This window comes from Pongo abelii, chromosome 20, assembly GCF_028885655.2.
Source record: "Pongo abelii isolate AG06213 chromosome 20, NHGRI_mPonAbe1-v2.0_pri, whole genome shotgun sequence".
Lineage (NCBI taxonomy): Eukaryota > Metazoa > Chordata > Mammalia > Primates > Hominidae > Pongo > Pongo abelii.
Window position 1 is genome coordinate 61,105,815 of NC_072005.2, and position 21,452 is coordinate 61,127,266.

Below are 21,452 nucleotides of genomic sequence, written 5' to 3' on the forward strand. Positions count from 1 at the left end.
CACTGAAAGCCTCCAGGATTTTGAGCTTCTTCTCTGCTGGAAGTGGTAAGTCCTCCTGAGCCCCGACCTCCCTTTTGTTGACGGCCCTTTATTTATTCTGAGCTACTATTTCTTTTTCTTTCTAGGAAGTTGTTGTTTAAGGATCCTACTTCTAGTTGGGAGATACATTCTAAAGGGTCTTCTCCATTGCTTTTCTCCCCAAATTAATCTCGATTTGGCTTGTCTGTTCACATTTGCATGAGGAACTGAACTGTTGTTTTCATAGGGAAACGAGAGACTGTGTTTCCTCAGCTTAAAAAAGAAAGGGCATTTTGCTCCTCCCAGCCGAAATGTGGGAAGTGATGAGGGGGGCTTGTGGGAGTGTCTGGGGGTGGGTGGACCCCACCGTGATGTGACTGGCCGACAAGGAACACCCAACAAAATGAGTTTTAAAAAGGTTTGTCCAGGAAGCACATATGGGAGCTGGTCACTCCGCATTTTGAGCCCTCCTGGAGGTGCTTAGACCTTCGGAGAGAGAAACTGAGACACATGAGAGGGGAGAAATGACTCAGTGGTGAGACCCTGTGGAGTCCCACCCACAACCAGCACACTGTGACCCACTGCACAAACCTCTAGCCCACAGCTCACTTCCTCCTTTAAGAAGAGAAGAGAAAAGAAAAGAAGAGGAGAGGAGAGGAGGAAGAGAAAAGAAAAGAAAAGAAAAAGTGGGAAACAAATAATCTAAGAATGAGGAGAAAGCAAGAAGAGTGACCCCCTTGTGGGCACTCCATTGGTTTTATGGCGCCTCTACTTGCTGGAGTTTGTGTAAAACAAAAATATTATGGTCTTTGTGCACATTTACATCAAGGTAAGAGAGCCCTAATGGCGGCTTGCACACTATAGAGTTCTTAAGTTCTCTCTTCCTCTATTTTCTTTTCTGCCTGCTTTACATCTGCTGTTACTTTTCTACTGAGACAAAAACCACTGTTTAGATCCAAATTTTTTTTTTGCAAGCTGGTAAATTTATATTAATATCTCATGGCTAGAGTTTTGAAGTAAAAGCTACAGGATGTCTGTGTGTGTGTGTGTGTGTGTGGTGTGTGTGTGTTTAAAAGCCTTTATGATAGATTTCTATAATTTTATGTTTAATTGGCAATGAACCCATTTTAATTTCCCTCTAACACACCAGACTTCTTCCTCTGTACTTTGAGATGTAAGCTTTGCTATCTGATTTTTTTCTCCTAAAAATTGTTTCCTGTAATATGGAAATTTAGGGCTATTTAGCTGACAACTGCCTGGGGTAAGGAAACAGGTTATGAAGAGTTTGAAAGGGTTGGGTGCGGTGGCTCACACTTGTATTCCCAGCACTTTGGGAAGCTGAAGTAGGTGACTCACGTGAGATCAGGAGTTCAAGACCAGCCTGGCCAACATGGTGAATCCCTGTCTCTACTAAAAATGCAAAACTTAGCCAGGCAGTAGTGGCACACTCCTGTAATCCCAGCTACTTGGGAGACTGAGACAGGAGAATCACTTGAGCATGGGAGATGGAAGTTGCAGTGAGCTGAGATCGTGCCACTGCATTCCAGTCTAGGTGACAGAGTGAGACCCTGCCTAAAAAAAAAAAAAAGAAAAAAAAAAAAAGAAAAAAAAGAGTTTGAAAGTTTGAGATAGGAAAAAAAAGAGGTTTTTTGAATCTATAAGATGTACTTCTATCAGCATGCCTAATGCGTCCACGAATCTGTGTGTGGTGTACACAATGTTTCACTACTAAAAATATACAAAAGAGCTCTAATTAATTGGCTTAAAGAAAATAAAAGTGTTTAAATCAAATACTTTATCAGAACAAGATTCTTCTTCAAGTTCACCTGACTTAAGTAAAATCTTTAATAAATAAGCTGGCTTTAAAATTATTGGTAAAATAAGATTGGAAATGTCTTAAGAATTGTTAGCGTTTTTGTTTGCATTTATTGCACAAGTGGTTTTGTGCTTATCCCTGCAGAATAGTATGAGATTTGCCATAAGGGTTATAAAACTATAAACCTGGCCGGGCGCGGTGGCTAATGCCTGTAATCCCAGCACTTTGGGAGGCCGAGGCTGGTGGATCACCTGAGGTTGGGAGTTCAAGAGCAGCCTGACACACACAAAACAAAATTATAAACCCAGCCCAAAACAGAATGATCTTTGCTTGTGTAATTTTTAATAAATAAGCCATGTAATATTGTTGGTTAAATGAAAACAGCAAACTACTGAGATATTGGTTAAAAAAATTACTTTATATTTAACCATAAGTTCCCTTACTTAGGTAAACACCTGAAATTCATAGTTTATAACATTGGTTAACAGGGAATTAACTTTAAGTGATGACTGTCACAGTGTTCATAAATAATCTAGGTAAACTATTAAATAAATTTATCAGGTAAATGCAATGGAATAAATGCCTATAAACACACTTGTCACATAATTTACAATCTAACGTTATATTAAATAACAGATATTAATTGACTATCTGGGTAATTTATAATTTAAAAATTATAGGAAAACATTTCTTTTTTTTTTTTTTTTTTCTTTTGCAGATTAGTTACATATGTATACATGTGCCATGCTGGAAGGAAAACATTTTTTAAAAAACAATTCTTATTAAAAGATAAATATCTGTGTTTAATTCAAAGCTTTTTTAAAAGTCGTGTATAAAACAAGATAAATGGAACCAGGAAATAAGAGATGTAAAGACAGTTATAAATATAAAGAGGGATTTTGGTAAAAAAGATGAAAAGGAAAGTAATTTTACACAAGAAAGTGCCTTATGTAGTGAATTTTTGTCCTGAAATAAAATAACTGATAGTTCAAGAAAGAGGGATATTTAGGACAAAACAGGCAGTTTAAGCATGTTGTAAGTGGTCTCTGTAAGTCACAATAAGACTTTTTTTTGAAAAGGAAAGGTTGTGTAATGTAGTTGGTTATGATTAAAAAATAAATTATAATAGTCATTCTACAGATGGGTCTTTGATATTTAAAAAACACACACTAATACAAAACTAAATAATTGGTTAAAACAAGGTTTTACTAAAATATTAACTTATTCTTAATGCAAAAAGTTTTTAATTTTTAAATTCTATAATCTGTCTTTTTGAAATTCTTCCGATGAATGTATCAAAGTTCGGCTTTTTCTCTTTTGACAGGCCTTAGATGATAGCTCTCTCCTTCACCTTGTGTTGGCTTCTGTAACTTTTATTAATTATCTAAAGAGAGGAATTTTTATTTAAAAACAGAAAAATGAAATATCTTTTAGATCTGCTCTTTTTATTCTGTATGCCCGTTATATCTCTATCTTCATATGTATTATCTGGAAGTGATATTTCACTACCAAACTACATGAAACAGCTCATCAATTGTCTTTTTTTAAAAAAAGTAAGTGCTTATCAGATTGGCAGACACTAGCTAAGATGCCTTTGAATTCACCTAACTTTAATATTTAGTAAAATTAATTTAGTAAATTTAATCTTAAAACTCTCTCCAGTAATTAGAGCTATGTTACGTTAAACCTCGTTTTTTTTTTCACTTGAAATTTGGGTTACTAAGTTAAAATAGTAGGAGTATAAAATGTTTTTGGTGACGCATATAAAACACAAGGATATGGGTTTTGAAAAAAAAAAGTAGGTTTTTTTCTAGTTAAGAAACTATTTAAGAGTTGCTTTAAAATGAAGAAAAAATTACGGAGATAAAACTAAATAAAAAGAACAATTTAGCCAGGACAACAAAAGTTAACTCTGAGACCTGTGATTATGAAGAAGATAGCTGATATAGAGGAAGGGCAAAAACAAGTAACTATTAAAAGTAGAGGGTATAATGCAAAGGAATTGTTCTACTTTTTAGATTGTTATCATCAGTTTCTTAAAAATAATCTATATAGTAGATTGTAAAAAATAACCACTTTAAGGGCCAAATTCTTAATTTTTTTTTTTTTTTATTTTTTGAGATGGAGTCTCGCTCTGTTGCCCGGGCTGGATGGAGTGCAGTGGCGCGATTTCGGCTCACTGCAAGCTCTGCCTCCCAGGTTCACACCCACATTCTTAATTTTAAATGCTTCAGAATTTAAGAGCTTGTTTGGATTGATGCAGGACCTGTAGCTCACTATTAAACAATCACTAATGAGTATATGAGATCCAAATGCACAGGAGGTTATTCCAGAGAGAACAACCAGCTTAGTGGACCAGACAAACGCCACTGAAAGGTCTGTTGGCCCTGAGAAGGGGACTAGCCAACTCTCCCTATAAAACAAGTGCAGCATCCCAGATGAAGCAGTGAATATGCTTTGTATGCGAGCCAGGTAGGGCTGGCGTATGAAGCATATGAACCAAGTAACTATTAAAATCAATCAACCGTCGGTGGACACTTAGTTTGGTTTCATCTCTATGCTGTTGTGAATAGTGCTGCAACAAACATAGTGAGTGCAGTTGTCTTATTTATTTATTTATTTATTATTTTTTGAGATGGAGTTTCGTTCTTGTTGCCCAGGCTGGAGTGCAATGGTGCCATCTCTGCTCACTGCAACCTCCGGCTCCTGGGTTCAAGCGATTCTCCTGCCTTAGCCTCCCAAGTAGCTGGGATTACAGGTGCTCGCCACCATGCCTAGCTAATTTTTTGTATTTTTAGTAGAGACAGGGTTTCACCATGTTGCCCAGGCTGGTCTCACACTCTCAACCTCAGGTGATCTGCCTGTCTTGGCCTCCCAAAGTGCTGGGATTACAGGCGTGAGCCACCACACCCGACCCAATTGTCTTTTTAATATAATGAGTTTTCCTTTGGCTGGATACCACGTAATGGGATTGCTAAGTGAAATGGTAGTTCTATTTTTAGTTCTTTGAGATAGCTCCATATTATTTTCCATAGAAGTTAAACTCATTTACATTCCTACCAACCATGTATCTCGCTAACATCTGTTGGTTCTGACTTCTTAAAAGTAGCCATTTTGACTGGTGTAAGTTGATACTCAGTATGGTTTTAAGTTGAATTTCTCTGATGATTAAGGATGTTGAGCATTTTTTAATGTGTTTGTTGGCCACTTATATTTGTTGTTTTGAGAAATGTCTGTTGATGGTCTTTACTCAGTTTTCCATAAAGTTGTTTGTGGTTTTTTTTTTCATGTTGAATTCTTTGACTTCCTTGCAGATTCTGGACGTTAGTCTTCTGTTGGAGGCATAATTTGCAAATATTTTCTTCCATTGTGTAGGTTGTCTGTTCATTCTGTTGATTGTTTCTTTTGCTGTGCAGTAGCTTTTAATTTTAATCATGTCTTATTTGTCTATTTGGGGGTTTGTTGCATTTTTAAGGGTCTTTACCATAAGTTCTTTGCCTGGACTAATGTCCAGAAGAGTTTTTCCTAAATTTTGTTTTAGGATTTACATAGTTTCAGGTCTCACATTGAGGTCTTTAATTCGTCTTGAGTTAATTTTTGCACATGGTAGGAGATAAAGGTCCAGTTTTATTCTTTTGCATATGGCTACCCAGTTTTTCCAGCATCCTTTATTGAATAGGGTGTCCTTTCCCCATTGTTTACTTTGTTGACTTTAGCAAAGCTCAGTATGTTGTAGGCATGTATCTTTATTTCTAGTTTCTCTATTCTGTTCCCTTGACGTCTGTGCATATTTTTGTACTAGTAAATGCTGTCTTAGTTACTATGGCCTTATTGTATAACTTGAAATCAGGCAATGTGATGCCTCCTGTTTTGTTCTTTTTGCATAGAATTGCTTTAGCTGTTCAGGCTGGTTTTTGGTTCCAAATGAATTTAAAAATTGCTTTTTCTCTAATTCTGTTAAAGAAATGACATTCGTAATTTGATAGGAATTGTGTTGAATCTGTAGTATGCTTTGGGCAACATGGTCATTTTAACAATATTGATTCTTCCCATTTGTGAGCAAGGAATATTTTTCTATTTGGTTGTGTTGCCTACAAGTCCTTTCATCAGCGTTTTGTCATTCTCTGTGTAGAGGTCTTTCACCTCCTTGATTAAATATACTCCTCAGTGTGTGTTTGTGTTTGTGTGTTCTTAATTTGGTTCTCAGCTTGAATGGTATTGATGTATAGAAAAGCTACTGATTTTTGTAGCTTGATTTTTTATCCAGAGACTTTACTGAAGTCACTTATCAAGTCTACGAGTCTTCTGGAAGAATCTTCAGGGTTTTCTAGGTATATGATCGTGTCATCAGCACACACAGATAATTTCACTTTCTCTTTTCCAATGTGGATGCACTTTCTTTCTTTCTGTTGCCTGATTGCTCTGGCTAGGACTTCCAGTACTGTGTTGAATAGGAGTGGTGAGAGTGGACATCCTTGTCTTGTTCCATTTCTTGGGAAAATGCTTTCACTTCTCCCCATTCAATTTTAATGTTGGCTGTGGGTTTGTCATATAAGGCTCTTATTTTGGGGTATGTTTCTTTCATGCCTAGTCTGTTGAGGGATTTTATCATGAAGAGATATTGGACTTTCTTGAATGCTTTATCTGCATCTATTGAGATGATCATATGCTTTTTGTTCTTAGTTTATGTCATAAGTCACCTTTATTGACTTTGCATGTATTGAGCCATCATTTCGTCTCTGGAATCAAGCCAACTTGATCATGATGAATTATGTTTTTGATACACTCTTAGATTCTGTTTGCTAGCATTTTCTTGAGGATTTTTGCACCTATGTTCCTCAGGTTTCTTGGCCTGTAGTTTTATTTTTCTGTTGGATCCTTGTCTGATTTTGCTATCAGGGTGATATTGGTTTCATAGAATGAGTTAGGAAAGAATCCCACCGCCTTGATTTTTTTAGAATACTTTCAGTATGATTGGCACCAGCTCTTCGTTGTATGTATGGCAAATTTCGACTGTGAATCCATCTGTTCCTGGGCTTTTTTGCCGGAAGATTTTTAGTATTGATTCTTTTTTGTTACTTGTTGTTTGTCTGTTTAGGGTTTCTATTTTTTGCCTGTGCGATCTTGGGAAGTTTTATGTGTCTAGGAATTCATCCATTTCTCTAGGTTTTCTAGTTTACGTGCATAAAGGTGTTCATAGTAGTCTCTGATGGTCGTTTGTATTTCTGTGGCATTGGTTGTAATGTCAACTTTATCATTTCTGATCATGCTTATTTAAATCTTCTCCTTTTTTTGATTAGTATAGTTAGCCATCTGTCAATTTTACTTATACTTTCAAAAAACCAACTTTTTATTTAACTGATTCTTTGTAATGTTTTTTGTCTCAATCTCATTCTTTATCTGCCCTTTCAGAGTTTCCATTGTTTTCAGCATCCATTGCTAGCTAGTGCGATCCTTTGATGGTGCCACAATATTCAGATTTTTCACGGCGTCAGAATCCTTACACTGATTCCTTCTCTTCTGGAGAGGCCTCCACTTACTCTCTTCGAATTTATTTTCATCTGGATGGGACTCGTTTTGCACATTTTCCCCTGGCCCCGCAGGGAGCATGACCGTACAGCATGTTGGGAAGAGTCTTTTGGCTTTTTTCCATAGCTTTGGGCGCTTCTGCAGCAGGGTTTGTGTTGGGCTTTGCAGCTCAAATTGCAGGCCAGGAGATGGTGCTTAAGGGTAAGAGCCACCCTCAGCACAAGCAGGTGGATATGGACCTGGTGTGTTTCCTGTGAGGTGCTGACTGTTGTTTCAGGGGGAGGGCTGGACCGTGGAGTGTCAGGTGCCCTGAGCTTTGTGTTCCACAGGGGCAAGGGAACACAGCTGGGCAGAGCTGGAACCCCTGGCTTGCCTACAGATATCCCAGTGATGATGCAGGCACTAGTCCTGATGGACACGCCTGGAGCAGCTCCTAGTGAAATGCGCTGAGGTCTCTGCGGGAGGTGAAGGAACTACACCCACTTCCAGTCCCACAGGGAGGAAGATTGTCTGTCTCCCTATCACACCCGTGCTCCAGGGCTCATGAGTCTCAGTTCAGACACACACCGTTGTCTCCCCCCAGGCCACAGTGTGGTTGGAAGCCGTGGGAAACACCGGCCTTGCCACTCTCTGCAGGCTTGGTTCCAAGGCAGAGCCTCCTCCCTCAGCCCAGTGCAGACCCTGAGCGGCTGTCTGTTGTCTGACGTGGTAGCTGCTTCATGTAGGTGGGATGTGGGGGTTCTGCCTCTCTGGATGGGAGAGTGGACGTCAGTTGTGGTGCTGTTGCTGGCTGGGTGGGCCCGACCTCAGGCCCTGGGGCGAGTGGTCAGGTACCAACAGGGTAGGAAAGGGCAGGCAGTTCCCAGATCGCAGACCCCCAGGTGGCCGGCTGGACAGCGCGTGTGAGTCCTGAACGGGCTGGACTGGGTTTCGGCTGCTCCGGGGTTCAGGTGCTGGCTGTGATGGGGAGGGATGGGCTGGTCCCCAGGTCACAGGCAGAACCCTCAGGCGGGGCAGGCAGAAGGCTCAGATGGTAGAGCCTGGGGGCAGATCACAGGCCTGTGGGGACTGGGCTCTCAGAAGGGCTGGGGGCTGCAGCCGAAATGTCCAGGTGGGGGCAGGGTGGCTGTGCTGTGGGCCTGTCACTAGGGAGGGCAGGGCCCCTCGGCTGGGGCACTGGAGACTGGCAGCTGTGGGGCACAGGGCCTGCTCACACTTCCCTCCTGAAGAAGCGTCACTCGGTTTTGCTGTTGGGGACACACGAAAGTGCCAGGCCTCCCCACACCCTCCCTAGGCCTGGGGCAGCAGGGGTGGAGGCAGAGGTGGCCGTGACTGCAAAGGGCTTGTCAGGGGCCTCTGAGCATTGGGCTTTCAGAGGAACCGAGCCAGGGCCACGGTGTTCAGGTGGGGGCAGGTTGGGTGCACTGGGGCCCTGCAGCTGGCAAGCCCCATTAGCAGGAAGGAAGCCCCATTTAGCAGGAAGCAACAGAGGTGGGGAGCTGTGTGGTGCTCAGCTTGGCTGCTCCTGTGCCCCAGCTGTCATACTTATTCTGGGGCCCACAGAGGTGCCTGGCCCGCTCCCTCCCTGCTAAGGCAGTGGCAGCTGGACCCAGGCAGCTCAGGGGTCAGAAGCCTGTGGGATTCCACGTGGGCTCCGGAGGCGCCTCTGCATCATCTCCAGGAGCTCCCTATGTGCCTCTGCAGGCCACGGGGGTCAGGGGGTCAGGGGCTCTCCCGTGACCAGGATTGTAAAGGGCCAAGACAGGGGTGTGGATCCCAGGGGCCTCATACCCACTCACCCCTTCCCCGTGTTAGGAGCCTCTCACTCACTCACCCCTTCCCCGTGTTAGGAGCCTCTCACTCACTCACCCCTTCCCCGTGTTAGGGAATCTCTCACTCACTCACCCCTTCCCCGTGTTAGGAGCCTCTCACTCACTCACCCCTTCTCCGTGTTAGGGAATCTCTCACTCACTCACCCCTTCCCTCTGTTAAGGAGCCTCTCACTCACTCACCCCTTCCTCGTGTTAGGGAATCTCTCACTCACCCCTTCCCCGTGTTAGGAGGCTCTCACTCACTCACCCCTTCCCCGTGTTAGGAGCCTCTCACTCACTCACCCCTTCCCCGTGTTAGGAGCCTCTCACTCACTTACTCCTTCCCCGTGTTAGGGAATCTCTCACTCACTCATCCCTTCCCTTTCCCGTGTTAGGGATCCTCTCACTCACTCACCCCTTCGCCGTGTTAGGAGCCTCTCACTCACTCACCCCTTCCCCGTATTGGGAGCCTCTCACTCACTCACCTCTTCCCTGTGTTAGGGAATCTCTCACTCACTCATCCCTTCCCTTCCCCGTGTTAGGGAATCTCTCACTCACTCACCCCTTCCCCGTGTTAGGAGCCTCTCCTGGCTCCCACCTTTTCTCTTCTCTTCTCTCCATGTCCTCATGTTTCTCAGGTGAACCCCAGCATCCTCTTGGAAGATCCACCTGACCTGTTGGTATTTATTTGCTATTTTGGATCCTCTTTGTGAGTAGGCACACTCCAGCTCTTTCCACTCAGCAACTTGAACCTCAGCCCACAGTCATTTTCTTGTCACTTTTTACTCTTGGGAAATCCAGTCCCAGTGTGCTTGTCTTTCATTGGAGAATAATTTTCATTTTCTCCAGGAGTTTTAAAATTACTTTTACTCTATTCTAGGTATCTTTTACTCTATCATAGTTAAGACATTGATGTTATTTATGAATTTGTTCACGTTAAACTCATGTTCTTTCTTCATTTCTGTAAAAATGTCAACCATTTTCTTTGCAAGTATTTACTGAATAACATACTCCTTATTTCCTTCATTCTGAAAGTGTGATCCATAGAAAGATATCTGTTTCCTCTTCTCATTCCTTTTCTTGTGTGCATTAATTATGTTTTCTACTTTATTCATTTCTAGTTTTTCTCTGATGACTAGTGAAAACTTTAATAGATATTCCACACCAATACAATGTTCATCATTTCAGCTGTGTCTTGTTCTTGATGCAATTATTTCTAAATGTGTTGAGGTGATTTACTATTTTTCACCTCACAATAGCCTCCTAATTCATTTCTATAATTGCCTGTTTTTTCTGTAATGGACTTTTTGATTTTTATTTCTCTTGGGTGAGTTTTTCTCCCACACACGTGATCTTCCATACAGTTTCTCCCAGGGCTGACTCAGGAAGGAAAGCTGATGAGGGCATTGCTATAGCCACTCCTGCCCTGAGGTGTCCACGCTCCCAAGCTTAGAATCAGCTCTGTGTTGCGTCCTGCATGGTGGGGCCCATGTGAGCCTCACACTCATGTGCGAGAGATGCCCGGTCCAGCAATGATAAAGCGAGTCTGTGTCATGCACACCTGGGAAGGTGGCTCAGTGCTGAGTGTAGCCCGGGTCACTGAGGGGAGCTATCCCAGGGTCTGTCCACAAACACAGAAGAGGGGAAACAACAGTCTCTCTAAGGTCCCATGGTTTCCTCCACTTTTTGCTTTGTTCTGAGAGAGAGACAAAGGGCCATGACTGCTCTGTGAGTTGGACAGATGCATATTTTCACCTGCAGGCTGGAACCCAAGCTGAGGTCTTGAGCATCCCCAAGTACTGATAAAGCACTTTAGGTTATTTTTAGAAAACACTGAAAAATTAACCCTTTTGCTAAAGAGGTAGAAACAAGCCCTCCCCTGAACCAAATTCCTGAAACTCTCAGGTTAAACTTTGTGAGCCAGTCCCTTCACTGCAGACTCCCAATAGGAAAGTCATCTGTGCAAGGATGAGATTACTTTGGTCAAGCTCAGACCACACAGGGCCAAGAAGGCCTGAAGGAGAGGAGGCTCATGCTTCCAGCTCTCAGGTAAGAACTGTTTCTAAGGACTTTTTAAAAACCCCACAAGAAGCTCTTCCATGTCCTTCACCCATCTCCTGCTTTGACAAGGTTTATCACTAGATATTCTTTAGGACGTCAGGAATTCAGATAAGATGCTCTCGAGAGAACACTTGCCCAGCAACGGCATCTCCTCCAATGGACTGACAGCAACTCTGGCTTTGAACCTCTGGAACCAGAGAACTCTGTTTCTAAGCAGCTTTGTCTGCCTCTCTCTTGTTGCTTATAAGAACTTCCTTTACCTCTCTATGTCAGAGAGCTCTCTCTACGGTGCTTTTCCTCTACTCTCACACCACAGGAATCATCAACACAGAAGAAGACTTCTAGGACCAGATGTGTGGGATGTTTTTTCCTAGACCCAGTAGCGGATACCAGCTGAGTGTTTAAATGCTTCTTCCCCAGTGCTGTAAAGAAATAGCACTTGAACATAAATTTAATTTACTCAGCAAGGCCATTTTTACTTTCTGCAGCAAGGGTACGCTCGCCAGCAGTTTTGCTGCGAGAGTACACAAAACAAAAGAGACAGGGTCATTTATAACCTGACACATCCACCCTACTGCTCTGTCCAGTTTCCATTGGCTGGAACGGGACCTCACACTCTGTATTTGTCCCGATTGGCTAGTAACTTAGAACTTTTGAAAAGAGGCAAAGGTAGAGGAGAACAAAGGAAGGAGGAAGTAACTTGTGGAATGCTGAGAAAGGTGAAAACACCTTCAAATAAGGAAGAGGAACAGGCTATGACCTAATGCTTGCTTGGACCAGTATAAGCATGCCAGGGCAAATATTTAGGCTAAATTGTGGGGGCTAATAACATAAAGTACATTGATTTATTTATCACAGCTAGCAGATTTGAGAATGTTAGCACAGGTCTTTGAATAAATTTTGCTTCTAAGAGAAGTTATTATTTATTCCTAATTAAATTGGGGAGGAAAGTCTTCAAAGAAGACCCTCTACTTTACTTTTTACATGAGTGTCCTCTGAGTCAGCTCTGATGCTGTCTACCCAGAGATAGTCCCAGATCCCACAGATTGAAAGTTCAGTCCCCAACATTGCCCCCCTACACCATTCCCAAGTCCAGACCTCCAGAACTTCTGACTGACAGGCTTCAAGTTGGGGATCCTGTGACCACCTCTTTGGGTTGATTAATTTGCTGTAGCAGCTCACAGAACTCAGGGACACTGACGTTTCCTGGTTGAATACAAAGCACACTGCAGAGGACACAGATGAAAGGACTCATAGGAGGAGGCATGGGGGAAGGGACGTGGGGCTTCCATACCCTCCCTGGGTGTCGCCCTCCAGGAACCTCCGCATGCTCAGCCACCCAGAAACCCATGAAACCCAGTCCTCTTGGGTTTTTATGAAGCTTCATGACGTCACCATTTCCTCCCACAAGGAATAGGCTGAGACCGTGTTCTGGGAGGGTCTTAAGATCCACCATCAGAAAGGCAGGGACATTCGAGTCTTGCCTTGGGCAGGTGAAGGAAGGGCAGGAGGAGGTCAGAGGCCTCCCCTGAGGCCCAGCACAGCCAATGTTATAACAAAAGACTGTAACAAGGGCTATGGGAGTTATGAGCCAGGAACCGCGGGTGAAAACCAGCATATATCACAACATCACACTTTCCTCTCCGGACACACTGTGGCTTGCCATGCCATGCACTCCAGATTGTAATCCTTGCTTCTCACTCCCAAATACACTCAAAATCCGGGCAACCCTGGAGCAACACAGCCTTGAATTCCTGGGGTCTCTTATGTGCACACTTTTTTCAACCAAACGGGCGTCAAAACTATGGCATTTATGGGATGCAAGACTTGCGTATATGAACTGCAGACTTTTCCTATATGCAGGCCGAGCAGAGACAATGTCAGGGCTGGAGGACGAGCAGGTGTTGGTACATGTAGAGGGTACTGAAATGAATTGCCTGTGTATCCCAAGAAACAACTGTACTGAGAGATCATGTTCTTTAGGGGTTTATTTTTGTTTTTATTTTTATTTTAAGTTAAAGCTTTGGGTAGAACACCCAGTGTCTCCTTGTCCATCTGAAGAAGATGCTGCTATGTGGAAGCACATCCTTGAGATCCACAAGGAGACACTGGGCAAGGAGACAAGGGCACCCCACTCTGTAGCAGTCCCCCTAATAAGTGCTCTATGAAGACCCTGGTGTTTAGTGCTTCTTTCTTTGGAATCCCAGCAGCTCTATCACTGGGCGGTTTGGTGTACTCCCTTGAGGGAATTCCCCTAGGCTGCTTGGGTTCCACTCTAGCCTCAGGTGTAGCTAGAGGACGCAGTCTCCCACCTTGGTCTGGAGCCCTGAGCCCCTCACTGTTATTGCAGATCCCGAGGTTCCTCTCCCGGCTCCACTCAGTGGTGGAAACCTCCACCCTAATGAGCCCTTGATGGTCTCGGGACCCTGTGGCATCTCACCTCTGGCCTCTGTTCTTCCTTGTGGATCCATCTACACTTGGGAACTTCCACACCTCTTTTTCTACTCATGACATTGATGCTCTGAGTATTTCAGAAATAGTACATGTACATCTATCCATTAGAGTCGGATGTGAGATCCAGAGTGGACACATCAATCACCTACGTAGACTGTGGAGTCCAACACCAAGATCCTCTCATGTCCCAAACACCTCAGGTCTTACCCTGGTCTGGAAATCAAGCACAAATGAGCCCCTCCCAATGTTCCAGCACCACTGACCCCACAACCACTGTCATGAGTGGGATTTGTGACAACAGTCGGCAAAGGAAGAATCTGAGCCTCAGAGATGGTTCATTACCGCCCGAGGTCACGTAGGCCGTGGATGATAACCAGTCTTTGAATAAATATCAGCTCCTTCCCCCACTCCCCAAATCAAAGCTCAAACATAAGTCATTGTTCCCAAAACGTTGAACAGGGATTGAGGTGCAGAGGGACGGCCAAGGACGCAACGGGCACCGAGAAGGCAGGAAAGACTCAGAGGTTTGTTCTCAGTGGGGTGGGGGTGGACACGGTAGCAAAATATTTTAAAAGGGGGAAGTTGAGAGGGGACTATTTGGTTGAAAGAAAACCCACAATCCAGTGTCAAGAAAGAAGTTAACTTTTCTTCCCTTATTTCCCTGCATTTCTCTTCTGTGCTCACTGCCACATGCAGCTCAGCCTGGACAGCACAGCCAGGTGTCAGGTGCGTCTCTGCTGATCTGAGTCAGCTTGCAGCATGGACCTGGATCTTCCTTGAAGCATCTCCAGGGCTGGAGAGACGACTGCCATGGTAAGGACCCCACAACGCTGAGCTGATGGATGGGCTGAAGGAGAGAGGGAGAGCTTGGGGGAGGCTGTGAGAAGGAAGGAGATGCCTCCGCTACCCTCATCAGGAAGGACAGACACAGGAAGGCACCAGTTTTATTTGCTGCTACATCCCAGCTCTCAGTGGGATGAAAACAAACCAGACAGACAGTGGCTGGGGGTCAGGAAATGGCCCATTACTGTCTGAAATGATGCAGAGGGCCTAGTGACTACCCTCACCTCAGCCCTAAAGGAATGAGAGCCAGGCTTCTGGGGAGGGCAGTTCCACTTCCTGTGTGGCTGCAGATGACAAAACCCCATGACAAGAAGGACCCAGCCTCTGATTGGCCACACCCTGTGTGTCTCTGTCCTGCCAGCACCAAGGGCTCATCCATGCGCAGAGCAGGGCAGTGGGAGGAGACGCCATGACCCCAATCCTCACAGTCCTGATCTGTCTCGGTGAGATTTGAAGAGGGAGGGGAGCTTCTAACCTAGGAGAGACCTGATCCCACAGCAAAACTCTGTCTCTAAGGAGACCCCAGGGGCTCACAAAGATCCCAGGGAGGGGAGGACCTGCTCAGGCTTCAGGGGACAAATCTCTCACAGAGAACTCTCTTCCAGGGCTGAGTCTGGGCCCCAGGACACACGTGCAGGCAGGTGAGTCTGTCCCCAGCTCTCCCAGGTCCCTCCTCCTCAATGGGGACAAGAGGCCACCTCTGTGCAGCTGGGGATGTGGAATAGCAGTTCTGATGGGGGCGTCTGGAGGGTCCTGGACTGAGAGCTGGAATCTGTTGGGTTGGGTGGGAAATGAGTTAGAATCCGACGTCTGATTTCCTTCCAGGGCACTTCCCCAAGCCCACCCTCTGGGCTGAGCCAGGCTCTGTGATCACCCAGGGGAGTCCCGTGACCCTCAGGTGTCAGGGGAGCCAGGAGACCCAGGAGTACCATCTATATAGAGAAAAGAAAACAGCACGCTGGATTACACGGATCCCACAGGGGCTTGTGAAGAAGGGCCAGTTCCCCATCCCATCCATCACCTGGGAACACGCAGGGCGGTATGGCTGTTTCTACGGTAGCCACACTGCAGGCTGGTCAGAGCCCAGTGACCCCCTGGAGCTGGTGGTGATAGGTGAGAGGACACTCAGGGGTCCCAGCCACAGGCTCTGCCCTCAGGAAGGGGGTCAGCTCTCAGGGGCGTCACCCTCTCACAGCCCAGCCCTGGGGATGATGTGGGAGGTGTGAGCCCCATTTAACACGGTGCCTCCTTCTCTCCTAGGAGCCTACATCAAACCCACCCTCTCAGCCCAGCCCAGCCTTGTGGTGACCTCAGGAGGAAGCGTGACCCTCCAGTGTGTCTCACAGGTGGCATTTGGTGGCTTCACTCTGTGTAAGGAAGCAGAAGATGAACACCCACAATGCCTGAACTCTCAGCCCCGTACCCGTGGGTGGTCCTGGGCCATCTTCTCCGTGGGCCCCGTGAGCCCGAGTCGCAGGTGGTCGTACAGGTGCTATGGTTATGAGTCGAGCTCTCCCTATGTGTGGTCTTTACCCAGTGATCTCCTGGAGCTCCTGGTCCCAGGTGAGAAATTCACAGCATTGCCTGGAGTTCCCTGAGTCTCAAGGCAGATGGGGAGGAGCCGCGTCTCAGGGCAGCTCCAGGTGGGATAATGTTGGGGCAAGAGGGCTCAGGGCTCCTTGGGCCAGAGACACAGGAAGATCAGCAGTGGTGAGGCCCCCGGGGAAGAGGGAGGATTTGTGGGGAAGCCTGAGGGTCGGCTTCTGGAAACCATGACCACCTTTTCCCAGGCGTTTCTAAGAAGCCATCACTCTCAGTGCAGCCAGGCCCTGTCTTGGCCCCTGGGGAGAGCCTGACCCTCCAGTGTGGCTCTGATGTCGGCTATGACAGATTCGCTCTGCACAAGGAGGGAGAACGTGACTTACTCCAGCTCCCTGGCCGGCAGCCCCAGGCTGGGCTCTCCCAGGCCAACTTCACCCTGGGCCCTGTGAGCCGCTCCCACGGGGGCCAGTACAGATGCTACGGTGCACGCACCGTCTCCTCCGAGTGGTCGGCCCCCAGTGACCCCCTGGACATCCTGATCACAGGTGAGGAGCCCAGTGGGTTCAGTCAGGGACCCAGGCTCTGCACAGGCCCTGCCGGGGGAGCCCAGGTGGTGATGGCCGGGATGAGGGGTGGGGGGCCCAAGGGAGGGAGAGACAGACAGAGACAGGGGATGGGTGGGGAGGGGGAGACTCAGAGAAAACAGAGGCAGAGAGACTGAGGGTCCCAGATAGAAGCCTGGGGAGGTCTCAGCTCAGAACAAGGTGGGGCAGCCCCTCACCCATCTTTCTTCTCCCCAGGACAGATCCGTGACACACCCTTCATCTCACTGCATCCGGGCCCCACGGTGTCCTCAGGAGAGAATGTGACCCTGCTGTGTCGGTCATGGTGGCAGTTCCACACTTTCCTTCTGACCAAGGCGGGGGCAGCTGATGCCCCCCTCCGTCTAAGATCAATACATGAATATCCTAAGTACCAGGCTGAATTCCCCATGAGTCCTGTGACCTCAGCCCACGCGGGGACCTACAGGTGCTACGGCTCACTCAGCTCCAACCCCTACCTGCTGTCTCACCCCAGTGACCCTCTGGGGTTGGTGGTCTCAGGTGAGGGTCCGGACCATGTCCTCTCTGAGCTCAAAGGCTCAGCTCAGGCCCTGCCCCCAGGAGAGCTCTGGGCTGGAACAGAGTGAGCGGGGGTCTGAGGGATCTCAGCCAGTGGGAGACTCACCCCTCAGAGGGGAGGGGGAGAACGGCTCCCTCTAAGGCATGCCCACCCTTAGCGGCATCGCCAGCATCATGAACAGGAGAGGTGGGTGGAAGGAGAGGCTGGGGAGGCCACAGGGCCCATGTAGAGAAATTTGGTTTGAGGTGGAGACTTCAGGGAAGCCCTGGCTCCTCAGCCTCCTCTCATTCTTTTACCCAGGACCCTCTGGGGGCGCCAGCTCCCCCACAACAGTCCCCACCTCCATACCTGGTGAGTCACTGAGGCTTCTGGACTCAGAGGGAGCACGGCCTCCCCCAGGGCAGCCCTGGGTCTCCCCGAGGATCCCATTCCCCTCAAGGACTCAGGCATGAGCTTCCCTCCAGGGAGCTGGGCAGAGCCAGAGGAGGGGCCACAGGTTCCCAGGGGCTCTGAGGCTGGGCTGGTGAGGGGCGGGGGGTCGAGGCAGAGGGAGATGTTGGAGCCCAGCCTGGGGGAGGAGCAGCCGGGCTGACGTGGGGAGCAGGGAGCCCCAGCCCTCAGTGCCCTGTCCTGACCCAGCAGGCCCTGAGGACCAGCCCGTCACCCCCACGGGGTCGGATCCCCAGAGTGGTGAGTGAGGGGCTCTGAGTGGGAGGTGGGCGGGGTCCAGGGGAGGCAGGAGTGGGTTCTGTCCTAGGTTCAGGCTCCTCTGGAGGTGGCGATGTGGACGGGCCCCTCCCCTGCCTGGGCCTCAGTTTCTCCAAGTGTAAAGGAGAGGGGCCTGCGGGTGGGAAAGCTCCTTTCAGCTCTGACTCCCAGCTGTGACCTCCTGGGAGAGGAGGCCTCCCAGGGAACCTCCCAGACCCGATTCCGCGGGGGCCTGTCCTGTCCCACCTGCAGCAGAGACGGTGACCTGGGGCAGGGGAGGGGAGCAGGGCCGTGGTTCAGGACGGTCAGGCTCTTTCCCTGGAGCTCCGGGGCTCAGCTCTGGTGCAGGGAACAAGGGCTGCAGGTCAGACTCCCGGGCTCCCTTCCCAGTTCTGCCGCTTCCTGGCTGGGGGCCTGGGGCAGGCAATTCCCCTCACTGAGCATCAGTTTTTCATCTGTCAAGTGGGTGGGGTGGATGTTTCTGTGCTGCATGACTGTTGTGGGGGTTGGAGGTGGTGAATAGAAGGTCCAGCAGTCACCTGCGCACAGAAGGAGCTCATTTCAATGACATCACCCCCATTCCTGACATCATTGTGCTCAAGGTCTGGGAAGGCACCTGGGGGTTGTGACCAGTGTATTGGTGGCCTTCGTCCTACTGCTCCTCCTCCTCTTCCTCGTCCTCCGACATCGACGTCAGGGCAAACACTGGACATCGGGTGAGTAAGGAATGGGGGAACCCTGTGGGCTGACCGAGGGTGGGCTCAGGGCACAGCCAAAAAGAATCCAAACCACTGGGCAAATGCAGCTTTGAAAAACTGTTCCAGCATTTCTCACCAGGAGAATGGAGAAAGCACTTAATGTCAGCCCCATCTACAAATGTAAAGTGTCCTCCGGGCTCAGTCCCGTCTACAAATGTAAAGTGTCCTCCAGGCTCCATCCATCCTATGAGGCGTTTGGAACATGGAGGCAGGAGTGTTTTCAGGTTTCCTTCCTCACCTTCGAGCTGTGTGTGCGGGGCAGGGGGCTCCAATGTTCCCAGGGCTGAGGCTGTGTCCTTCTTCCCCCAGCCCAGAGAAAGGCTGATTTCCAACATCCCGCAGGGGCTGTGGAGCCAGAGCCCAGAGACAGAGGCCTGCAGAGGAGGTAATTCTGCCCAAAGACCCCAGACTCCCACCCGCCCCTCGCCCATACACTGCCCCTAAAGCTCCCGTTCCTCCCCCAGGTCCAGCCCCGCTGCCGACGCCCAGGAAGAAAACCCCTGTGAGTGAGAGGAAGAGGTGACCAGCCAGGAGGGAGATGGGGGCCCCGAAGTTTCCGTAGCAATGGGGAAAGGGGCGCCGCCTGGAAAGGGTCTGGGGCTCAGGGTGAGATGATCTCACCCCACACTGTGGGACCTCGGGGACATCGCAGCCCCTCCCTGCATCTCAGTGGCCCCATCTGGGAGCTGGGCAGGGGCTGGCGGGGCTGAGAGGTCCCAGGGAACCTTCCCAGGAGATGAACCCCTTGCTCTGCCCCAGCAGATGCTACCGTGAAGGACACACAGCCTGAGGATGGGGTGGAGCTGGACACTCGGGTGAGACCCCGCCCCTGTCCCGGGCACCAAAGGCCTCCTGGTGCCAGATCTAATCCTGAAGGACTTCTCTGTCCTCCTTCCCCCGGCTCTCAGCATCGTCACGGTGGACCCCTCCTTGTCCAGCACGCTGCCTCCTGCCTGCTGTGACGTCACTCTCTCCTGGTGTCCTGGGACCTCGTGGGCCTCCTCCCGGGTCCCCTTCCTGCTCCTCATCCTCTGTTTGGCCCTCTGGTTGTTAGAGCGCTCCCCAGGCCTCAGGAGGATGAGGAATAAATGAACCACCTTGGTCCCCTGGGCTCCCCTTCATTCATTCATCCAGCGAGTGTTCCCGGGAACTCACTGTGGATCGGGCTCCCCGTGGGAGCTGCAGACACAGCAGGGAGCAAAGCCGCCCCCGCCTCCTGAGCTCACCTCGTGGTGGGAGACAAAATGCAAATAAATGCGCCGTGTCCAGGAGTGCAACGTGCTGTAAGGAACATAAACCAGGGAAAGGGCAGAGAGTGTGGGGCAGTGGGGCCAGTCTGAATGGAAGGGGAGGGCTGTCTGCTCAGCTGTCATCTGAGAAGCCTGGACGGAGGGGGCCACATGATCCTCTAATGGACAAGCCCCTACAGGCAGAGGAAACAGCCGTGCAAAGGCCCTGAGGCAGCAGCGAGCTCTTGCAGGAAGGCTGCGTGAGGCTGCAGCCAAATGGGCAAGGTCAGAGTGAGGAGGAGGGGCCAGAACCACAGGGAGGGAGCGGCCAGACCCTCCACGGCCTTAGGGCGTCCCTGAGATTCCATCAGGAAACGGATGTAATCGGATCACTCTGGGAACAGTGAGGAAAATTGACTCCAGGAGGTCAGGGGGATTCAAGGACACCCCTCACCACTGTCTCTCTCCAGCAGAGCCCACACGATGAAGACCCCCAGGCAGTGACGCATGCCCCCGTGAAACACTCCAGACCTAGGAGAGAAATGGCCTCCCCTCCCTCCCCACTGTCCGAGGAATTCCTGGACACAAAGGACACACAGGCAGAAGAGGACAGGCAGATGGACACTGAGGTGGGTCCTTTCCTCTCCAGGCCCCCAGGCCTCCCCGACCCCCACCACGTTCCTTCCCTCTCACTCTCCCCCACTGCAGGCTGCTGCATCTGAAGCCCCCCAGGATGTGACCTACGCCCAGCTGCACAGCTTGACCCTCAGACGGGAGGCAACTGAGCCTCCTCCATCCCAGGAACGGGAACCTCCAGCTGAGCCCAGCATCTACGCCACTCTGGCCATCCACTAGCCCAGGGGGCACCCAGACTCCACACTCCATGGAGTCTGGAATGCATGGGAGCTGCCCCCAGTGGACACCATTGAACCCCAGTCAGCCTGGATCTATGCCAGGAGACTCTGGGAACTTTTAGGGGTCACTCAATTCTGCAGTATAAATAACTAATATGTCTACATTTTTGAAATAAAGCAACAGACTTCTCAATAATCAATGAAGTAGCTGAGGAAACTAAAAGTCAGAAAGTGCATTAAACTGAATCACAATGTAAATATTACACATCAAACGATGAAATTGGAAAACTACAAGCCACAAATGAATGAATTAGAAAAGGAAAAAAAGTAGGAAATGAATGACCTTGGCTTTCCTACAAGAGATTTAGGGCCAGGTGAGGTGGGTCACGCGTGTAATTCCATCACTTTGGGAGGCCGAAGCAGGCAGATCACGAGTTCAGGAGTTCGAGACCATCCTGGCCAACATGGTGAAACCCTGTCTCTCCTAAAAATACAAAAATTAGCGGGGCATGGTGGTGGGCGTGCCTGTAATCTCAGCTATTTGGGAGGCTGAGGCAGGAGAATCGCTTGAACCAGGGAGTCAGAGGTTTCAGTGAGCCAAAATCGCGTCACTGCTCTCCAGCCTGGCGACAGAGGGAGACTCCATCTCAAATTAAAAAAAAAAAAGAGAAAGAAAAAGAGAAAAAAGAAATTTAGAAGAATAACAA

At 48.5% G+C, this 21,452-nt stretch overlaps 1 protein-coding gene across 1 annotated transcript; it reads left to right on the forward strand.

The window, feature by feature from the left end:
* Positions 1–463: 463 nt before the first annotated feature.
* Positions 464–20,941, forward strand: LILRB1 (leukocyte immunoglobulin like receptor B1). Its single transcript, XM_063719656.1, has 16 exons — positions 464–847; positions 14,386–14,502; positions 14,894–14,975; positions 15,138–15,173; positions 15,358–15,645; positions 15,793–16,095; positions 16,323–16,619; positions 16,875–17,177; positions 17,497–17,547; positions 17,839–17,886; positions 18,507–18,620; positions 18,972–19,047; positions 19,127–19,164; positions 19,425–19,477; positions 20,362–20,520; positions 20,600–20,941. The coding sequence occupies exons 2-16, from the start codon at positions 14,500–14,502 to the stop codon at positions 20,744–20,746; spliced, it is 1,998 nt and encodes a 665-aa protein (XP_063575726.1). The 5' UTR covers positions 464–847; positions 14,386–14,499; the 3' UTR covers positions 20,747–20,941.
* The last annotated feature ends 511 nt before the right edge of the window (positions 20,942–21,452 follow it).